At 47.9% G+C, this 10,000-nt stretch overlaps 1 protein-coding gene across 1 annotated transcript; it reads right to left on the reverse strand.

The window, feature by feature from the left end:
* Positions 1-1,242: 1,242 nt before the first annotated feature.
* LOC307242093 (tektin-1-like) lies at positions 1,243-2,361 on the reverse strand (the record flags this gene model as incomplete). Its single annotated transcript, XM_080016428.1, has 1 exon — positions 1,243-2,361. One exon carries the CDS (start codon positions 2,359-2,361, stop codon positions 1,243-1,245), a length of 1,119 nt encoding a protein of 372 aa, XP_079872554.1.
* Between the last annotated feature and the right edge of the window lie 7,639 nt (positions 2,362-10,000).

Below are 10,000 nucleotides of genomic sequence, written 5' to 3' on the forward strand. Positions count from 1 at the left end.
GCGTGGGTACGTCTGGCTGTGTTTGAACATGTGTGGCATTATAAGAGTTTGTCCTTGTGTCATCCATCGTGTGTATGCGGCATATTGTACCGTTGTCACCGAGCATGATGGACAGATGGCCACTACGTAGGTGCGAGTAACAGGGATTTGAACCTTTGTCCTCATTAAAAGTACAAGCCCAAATACATACCGTGAGACCCAGAGGTCCCCCCCTGCTGTCTTGAGAACACACTTCTGCATTGGGACGAGCACGTGCAACATGTATGTCATAGAGATCTGTGAAGAAATATGATCCTTTAGAACTACTCGAGAAGCACTTTCTGAGTTACTTTTTTCTTTGTCCAAACATATACTGCAAAATCTATTGAGCGCAAGCGTGTTGTAGATATTTAACGCTGCCTGACCTCCAACCACCCCTGAACCAACCTCAGACTTTATTTGTGCAGGGTTTAATATTTTAGCAACATCACATTGGTACTCAGTTCCTGGAATAACTACTAATATCTCTGACATTGTTAATTTGTCCCCTCGGTGACCGCTGTTTCAGGAAATTTGTTAAATGTAACATGTTATGTAATAAGACTGATTGTAAAAGTAGCATGTAACATATATATGTATATATATATATATTAAATTTTATATTAATTTAATTTAATTGATTTGCTGTGTTTCATTTCAAGATGTCCTGACACAAAAAAATCGAAAATCTTAAAAATCTATAGCTCCTTCTGATGAATCCAGCCTTCCTGACTCTGCCGTCCACAGTGCACTTCCGCCTTCCAAAGACGGCCCTTGTACAAGAAGAGTCGCACCTGACTGCGCACCACCTGTGCCGGCTAACCTTGAATGAGGTTGTCTTTTTAAAACTTCAAACAGAATTTAGTGGTACTTGTTGGGTATCATTTGTTCCTATAATCCCCTTTGTCATCAACATATGGTGATATTTTACGACCTTCTGATTCCGGTTGACTGAGAGAAGGCTTTGGTCTTTGGTTTCTGTCATAATGAAATTGTAGCTTTGAGGATTTTCTGTAATTGGGTTGCATACATTTTAAAGTGACAGGTGAACGCGGTTGGAGACATATCCATATAATTTGACAAACATGCAATACAAACATTTTTTCTGGTACAACAAAGACACAGAGCTCTCACATCAAACCAGTTGTATTAAGACTCAGCTCGACAAAATACTCCAATGGGAAACTATGGCCTACTTCATAAGGAATCTAGCTTTCTCTTCCGTCAGAATTTGGAAATCATGATGGGCTCCCTGAGCTGGGTGCAGATGACCTCGTCGATGTAGAGGGAGTTGGCCTTGATCTCGATGTTCTCCTGAAGGTCCATTTGGCAGCGGATGAGGTTCCTCTGCTCCGTCTCTGACTGCCACGCCGCCTTGCGCATCCTGTTGATTTGAGCCGTGAGTTCCTCAAGCTCAGTGATCAAGTGGGCCTGCGCCAGGTCGTGGCACTGCTCGATTCCTGGCCTCTGAGCACGGGCGGACAGGCGGGCCTGGGCCACGCCCAGTGGAATCTCTTCCTCAATGACAGCCTCGAGTAGCGCCTTCATGTTCCTCTGTTGGCTGGCTAACTCTGACAGAACCCTGGAAAGTTGGTCCTCCATCTGTGCCTTAGCGGTCTTGGTCTCGTGGATCTTCATCTGGAAGGCCGATGCGCTGGCCTGGAACTGCCTCTTCATGTCCGTGGCGGTCTGCTCCAAGACAGACTCCACAAGCATGCGTAGGGAGCAGGAGTTGGCCTTCTCCTGCTCTGCCTTGCTTATGTTGATTCCTGAGAACCTCTGCCAATCTTCTGGACTTGAAACCATGGTCGGAAGAGCGAGCTTGGTGAGTTTGGAATTCTTGAAGGAATAGTTGACCATCAGTGCGCAGGAGCCGTCGATGTTCTGGGCCTGAGACTTGTCCTTCAGATCGTTCTCCAGGTAATACTGGGCTGAGCGGTTCAGTCGTATCTGTTCAATGATCTGCTCTATGGTGCGCTTCAGCAGAGAAACCACATCTTCGAAGACCTCCCTCTCCTTCAGCAGCTCTGCCTCCACCTCGTCACACGCCCGCTCCACAGGGGCGCGCTTGGTTCTCTCCTCCAGACAGAGCATGGTGACCTTCATAGGTTCTAAGCACACTTCCAGGGCTTTCTCCACACGATTCTTGAGCGCTGTGAGGCTGTCAATCTCTCCGAGAATCTCCTCCAGCCGACCCTCTAGTTCTTTCCTCAGTGATTGGATGTCTTGGATACGTCCCTCCAGCTTTTTACTGGTGTCTTGCTGCATGTTTCTGGACTCCATGTCAGCTTCGGATATCAGCCTCTGGCTCTCTGTGGTGAGAGCCTCGGAGCTGGTCCGCATCTTCCGGACGCTTGTGGGGTTTGGCCCACCGACCTTCCGCCACCGTGGGGCCCCTTCCAGGCAAGACATCCTTCGCTTAACACTCACACTGTGTTTTATCTGACAGCAGGTTTCTCTTCTGACCGCAGCGCCTCCAAATTCTCAACTTTATACGGGGGAGAGTTGTGACATCACAAATACATAACATGACGATGTGATATCTAGCTCATGGGGGCTGTTGGGGGAATTCCCCTAATATGTTTACTATGGGGTTTTTTTAACTGTATTTATATATGACATGCGAGTTGATCTGCATGTAGAGTTCCAATTCTCAACCTGCAATGCCAATCATAATCATTAAAGAACACTCACAATGACTGTGCTGTGTCCTTTGCATGACCTTTGGAATGTCAAGGGCGCAACATCAACCGCCCTCTTCAGAGGACAACTTCGCCATGTTTATATGAACTAAACAATCATCACTGGCGGGGACCCCACAACCACTCATGCCCCGCTGAAAATGAGGCCCCCTAGGCTGTCGTCAGCAAGAGGCCCCGTCCGGCCGCATGCACCAAGCACGCACCGAGCACGCACCCATGCACCCCCATGCACCCGGCACAAGATACCGAGACAGACGCCCCTCTTGAGGAAGATGCAGCACCGCCAGCATCCCCAACCGGCCAGACCTGCCACGCCACCACCACTGTCCAAACCACAACCTTTCTCATTATAATCAACAGTGATCTCTAGAAACATATCCAACGTGAAAAGCATCTCCTACTAACCAACGTGGAGACCAAAAAGGCACAAGTCATAACAATAACAAACAGTAAGCCTTTCGGGTCAATGAAATACATTTTTAAATTTGGATTTCTGGAAAGAATACTGTACTAAAACAATGCTGATGATAAACTTCATGCTATCACCCACAAATGAGTAACTTACATTCTATATTAACATAGAATAAACAGAATTTGTAACTTTTAACAGGAGTAATGCTTAAAGTACTGCCTTAGTCCTCCAACTCTGTGTCACCATAACAATTTGTTTAGCTCAAACAACCGAGCTGTCAATCAGGGAGAACAGCGACAGCAGGTTTGATGGATGACCTTAGGTCAGCTCTCTCCTTCTCCTCCCCTCTCCATCTCTCCTTCTCCTCCTCTCTCCAGCCCTCTTCTTTGGCTCTCTCCGGTCCTGTCCATGCATAACACAGCGTCCCCTGGGTAGGCCCTGGGACAGGATGTCGCTTTGGGGGGGCCGGACCCGGAGACAAAGTACTCTCTGGGACTCCAGTGCCCCCCTGGGCTCGCTGTGCACCAGGGGGAGGGCTCTCTGCTGTTAATAAGCTGCTAATGAGGAAACAGACCTCCAGATGGACTCACGTGACATGTTTGTTTTATACTTCCTGATTCTGTGACGGACGGGTGCTCTCGTTGGTTTTGAAGTGACTGGGACGGTTTAGTTGATGCAAGTGTGATGGTTGTCGTTTGGTGGAGTTTTTATTTGACTTTAAAGACAATAACGTTTTATAACACAATGGTCATTTTTAGTACGCAGAGCGGACCTTCTCTCCCACCAAATAGGGGAATTCCTGAGAGTTGTGCCTTCTATGATGCTGTATCTTTAGTTTCAGTGTATTTTCAACATTTGAATATATATTTAGTAGATTAGTTAGGGAAATGAACAGGAACCAGTTGGTATCCAGGACGGAAAAACCAAATGACACGCAATCATTCAATAAACAGTTTGTTCGGCCATGAGAGTGTGTTTTCCACACTTTGCCGTTCACCTCTGCGATGTCTTCCGTCACAGTCGGGGGCGCCACGCTGTGAGGCCCTCTGGCCAGATGTGATTCCGAGAGACAATTGATAGTTAAAGGGCGAGGAAGTGTGCCTTTTGAAAGTGTGTATTGTCTACTCGGATCCGTCGGTACAACGGGAGCGACAAGAGTTCCTTGCTTTCTAGCACCGTGCCTCAATCCCCAACTCGGTCTCCCCCCCCCCCCTCTCTCTCTCTCTCTCTCTCTCTCTCTCTCTCTCTCCCTCCCTCAGTCTCGACAGGAGGGTCCTGCGCTACAGTCCCGGCAAGCTGGCCGGCCGGCTGTGTGGAGCGGCAGGAGAGATAAAAGGCAGGTATTGACATGCACATCCCTCCTGCCGCCCCCCAAGAGAGAGCTAGGGGACTTTTAATAGGCCTCTAATAGGATGACCATCTCCGACCGCGGCCCTCCCCGACCCCCCAGCCACACTCGCCGGGCTCACGGGGAAGGAGAGGGATAATAACAGATGGAGGGAAATAGGGGAGGGATGCCTTTGACAGACAGACGGACGGAGGGAGGGCCGCTGAGTGGCGCTTCTTGGTGGGCCGTCAGAAAGTGACAGTGGTGACGCGGCGGCCGCATTTCCTGGGTTGAGGAGCGAGAGAAGGGGAAAGAGGCCGGATACAGGACGAGGCATAGGGAGAACTCTCATCTGGGGGAGGCGGGGGAGGGAGAGGGTGCAGGGCTGACAAAACAGAGAGAGGTTTAGGGAGTTAATCATAGTGTTGAAGTCAAATATACTGTTGAACAATGACAATAACAATAACGCATATTATTTTATTTTTGTCATTTTAATTTTGTGAAAGCCATATCGTAAATTTATTTCACACACCTACATGAGGCATGGATCTCCAGAGCTATTTTGCATTCTATGTATTAAATTTTTTTACTTTATGCATTCTATGTCCTTTCATAATGTGAGTCTTTGCGCTTCATCTTCATGCTTTTTATGTTTTATGTAAAGCACTTTGAATTGCCTTGTTGTTGAAATGTGCTGTAGAAATAAACTTGCCTTGCCTTGAAAGTAAACTCAGGACTCAAGCTCAATCTCTCTTTGGACCAGGGGCGAAAGAGGCAGATACTTTGACTTTCTTGTGGAGTCTTGGAAAACTTATGCCGTCTAGGTCCAGATGTCAGTATGTCAGTACGACTACCGATCTTTTTGAGATCGTGTGAGTCGAGCGCGCGGCTGAAACCCCCCCCCCAAAAAAACCCGGTGCTGAAGTGCTGCTAGTCGACTGGAGTGGAGGGTTGGATAAAACGGCGTTTCTCCCTGGTGGTAGTTAGTGTCACAGTCAGCAGCTGCTAGATTCCAGCGCAGCATCCAGCGGCCATTAGCACGGCATCTGCTGCCGCTGACATGTCCAATACAACAAACTGGAGTACTGCTGCTTTTAACGACATTATGTGCCGGATAGAAATATTAGTGAGACACCATTTTTGCTTCCAATTGCAGGCGGCTCATTTGTGTTGGGTGGGTGGGGGTGGGGGCAGTAAAGAAAGAGAGAGAGAGAGAGAGAGAGAGGGAGAGAGAGAGAGAGAGAGAGAGAGAGAGAGAGACAGAGACAATGTGTTGATAACTATTCTCATGTCGTGCCCACTGTCCCCGTCCTTGTCCCTGCTATGTACGCTTTGGTCTTGATCGTAGAGCTCTTTTCTGTCGCACGCCCGATCTCAATGAACTTTCACAGCTTTAATTAGAAATAAAATGTCAGCGCAGCACTCCGGTCGTTGCTACGGTGCTCCTGGTTTGATCGCTTCGTTGTTTTGCTGTGAAAGGGCCTCCCCGCGTCTGATCCTCCAAAACAACCGACTCATGTCATGTATTAGAATTATTGAATCTGGGGGAAAAAAATAAATACAAATAAATGAAAAAAAAACAAAAAAAAGGACTAGGAATTTTGAAACGTGGTTCACAAAAATGAAAAATTAGCTCGGGAATAACCGCAGTCAAGGAATAAATTGTTTCGTGCCTTTTTTTTTTTTTTACATTGATTTAACAGTTGACGCACTAAGTGAGACAGATACTGTCCTAGTTCTGTCCGGTCTCTATCGCAAATCTGTTTCTAACATTTCAATCATAGCATTAAACGCCGTTGTTTTGAGAAAAAGTGTAAATAAAAAAACGAATATTAACATATTTAACAGATAGGGGGTGGTTTAGCGTCAACACTAGAGAATGTCTCCTCTCTTAAACAGGATAGACACCCACAGACCTGCACACACACACACACACACACACACACACACACACACACACACACACACACACACACACACACACACACACACACACACACACATATCCCCCAGCATAGCGGCGTGTCCTCTCTGATTGGGTGAGGTCTCAGGGGAGTCATTAGGTACAAAGCGTTAACATCTGCCAGACATTACCGAGCCAGAGCAGTTGTGATTTGTCCATATGATGACTCTGGCCCATACAGATGCTGTTTATGTGTGTGCACGGGTGCATGTCTGACAGGTGTGTGTGTGTGTGTGTGTGTGTGTGTGTGTGTGTGTGTGTGTGTGTGTGTGTGTGTGTGTGTGTGTGTGTGTGTGCGTGCGTGCGTGCGTGCGTGCGTGCGTGCGTGCGTGCGTGCGTGTGTGCATGCACTGCTCACTGCTACTGTCACTTCTGGTTTCACACCCGTGATAATGCCTGTTTATAATTAGAGCCATGCTTTGCTACACTGCTACCCTGTTCACACTCCGGAGCCGTGCCAAGCCGAGCCGGACCGGTCTGGCTGGGGCTGTTTTATCGAAATAAATCTGTTGGTCTAGATACAGGTTCACATGAATATCTGTTTAAAATATCTAAAGGTTTCCTTTCAGGCAAATAAATCATTTGTCAATCATTCCCTTATGTTTCCCATCAACTGAAAAAATATATTTTAAATTAAAAAGTGAAAATCAAGAGGTGAGTGGCATTATTATCAATATATATAATGAATAGCTCTAATGTATGACTATTACTGACCTGACACTGGCTTATTTAAATTTAATTTTTAATTTGAATTGTATTATTATTATTATTATTATTATTATTATTATTATTATTATTATCACTACCTTACTGCTATTACCATACTACAGATAGATATATTTTACGATAGGGCTATGCATATTATATTATACCAACATATTATACCAAACTACAGTGTTTCTCAAATGGGGGTACTGCAGTGTTTAAAAAAAAGTGTGTTCAAAAATATTGGTTATGTATGGTTGTTTAAAAAAACGCATACAACCGCACACACAGTACATACAATATTTATGTCCCCCCCATGGAAGTGAAGGGGGTACTGAAAAGGGGGTACGGAAAAAAATATCTTGGATGGATGTTTGAGAACCACTGCCACCACACCATATCACAACGTAGCACTTGCTACCAGGACTGTCATTACATTTTGTATGCACTGTTAATATCTGTACTTCCCTTCAGCGTAGCCACCACCTGCCCATTCCGGGCTCAGTTACTCAACATTAACGGTGTTGACATGTTCAAATGTTTTTGTCTGTGTTTCACTCCTTTCCGCTGATGGGATCAAAAGCTGTGAAATCTTAAATCTAAACCTTATCTTGTCAATACACGGGCGGGGAGGTCGAGCCGAGTCCAGATTCACCGCAGCGGCGAACGAAACCACAAGATCAGGACGCCACTGCGCCGCTCATTACGTCCTGGAACCGCCGCGAACCCACCTCCTACCCTCGCTCAACTCGGAGTACATTTTCCAAAAAAATGACCCCGTTTGAAGAAACATACCAAAGTCGTTTGAACGCCATGTCGGCCGCTGTCATTCCCGCAAAAGCAAAAACACCCTTCTGTTTAGCTTGCCCCCCGCCCCCCACCGCCGTCCACTCCACCAAAGGGCGTCCCGTCCAAGCTCGCGGAGAACGTGTCAACGCGTTATTTACATGTTTGTGTGTTCTCTGACAAGCTGTCTGGGCCTTGTTTACATTGATACTGATCAAAACCACCAACTGTGACGGAGTCTGCCTGGCAGCCACTTCAATGGGGGGCCCCCGGACACGCCAGCTGCACCCCCCGCTGCCAACGGGAGGGGGGCTGATGTCTGCCTCCGCGCCAGCCCCCGAGCGGGGGAAGAAGGTGGCGACGGCGGCACCGGCGGCACCGGCGGCACCGGACGCCCGGGGCGGGCGACGCTGCCAGGCTGCGGCTGCGGCCCAGGCGGAAGAAGTGGACGCGGCGCTTGAAACGCTTGGAGGAACTTGAGAGGCCCTCAAAGGAGGAGAGTCTTCAGAGAAAGTTTTGTGGGGCCGACATTAAAGGTGCGATTTTGAGGAAAAATCCAATTAATCTGGCAAATTTGTGGAGAGAGGGAGAGAGGGAGAGAGAGAGAGAGAGGGAGAGAGAGAGAGGTGTAGTATACCTATTAATTCCGCCTCCGACTGAATTGAAAGGGGAGGACGATGGGATGGGGGTGTCACGCCGGTGGTAACCCGCGCACCTCGGCGTGAAGGGATTTAATGTCCGTTTCAATACGACCGCCAACGGAGGCATTGAACCGGTAGGCCGGGGAACAAAGCTTTGCGACTTTCCGTCCAGTTTGATGGGGATGTTCAGTCGGGGAGGATTTGGAACGGGGCGAATTAATGAACACGTCCCCCAAAAACTCTGTTTGATGGGACGCTTTGGGAGCCGGTCGTCTTGGACGCAGAAGGAACGCCGTCGCCCGCCGCGGTCCCGTCGTCCGGTGAAAACGTGTGTCTGCGTTCTCTCGCTCGCTCTCTCTCTCTCTCTCTCTCTCTCTCTCTCTCTCTCTCTCTCTCTCTCTCTCTCTCTCTCTCTCTCTCTCCCCCCCTCAAACTTTTTCCCTCTCTCTCATGTTGTTTTGGGTTTGGCTCCGGATTCGGTTTGGAAAGGGGCGGGGCCCAAGGCGAGGTCTGATCTCTCTATCGCCGTTTGTCTGTTCTTGGCTTCAGTCGCGGCTCTCTCTCTCCTCGCCACCGTGCTTCACTTTGTCGCTCAGCACGGCCTGCTGAGAGGGTACAGGCACCCAGCGCTGTGCCAGGCTTGCACACACACACACACACACACACACACACACGCACACACACATGCACACAGACACACATGGGCAAACAAGCACACACAAATGGGCAAACACACACAGCGGAAAACAGACACACCAAAACTGACACACACACACACACACACACACAAACACACACACACACACACACACACACACAGGAAAACATACACACAACATAGACACCCAAACCCACACACACACACACACAGGCAAACACACACACACACACAGAGGCAAACACACACACAAACACACACACACACACACACACACACACACACACACACACTGACACACACACACATACACACAAGCAAACACAAACACACACACACACAGTAAAACATACACACACACGGGCAAACACACACACACACACACACACATAGAGGAAAACATACACACACAGGCAAACATACACACACACACACACAAAAACACACACACACACACACACACACACAGTAAAAACATACACACACAAGCAAACATATACACACACACACACACACACACACACACACACACATAGAGGAAAACATACACACACGGGCAAACATACACGCACAAACATACACACACACACACACACACACACACAGTCACACACACACACACACACACACACACACACACACAGGAAAACATACATACACACACACACACACACAGGAAAACATACATACACACACACAGACACACACACACACACACACAGGAAAACAGACGTACACACACACACACACACACACAGGAAAACAGACGTACACACACACACACACAC

The sequence above is a fragment of the Zeus faber genome (assembly GCF_960531495.2).
Source record: "Zeus faber genome assembly, chromosome: 16".
Lineage (NCBI taxonomy): Eukaryota > Metazoa > Chordata > Actinopteri > Zeiformes > Zeidae > Zeus > Zeus faber.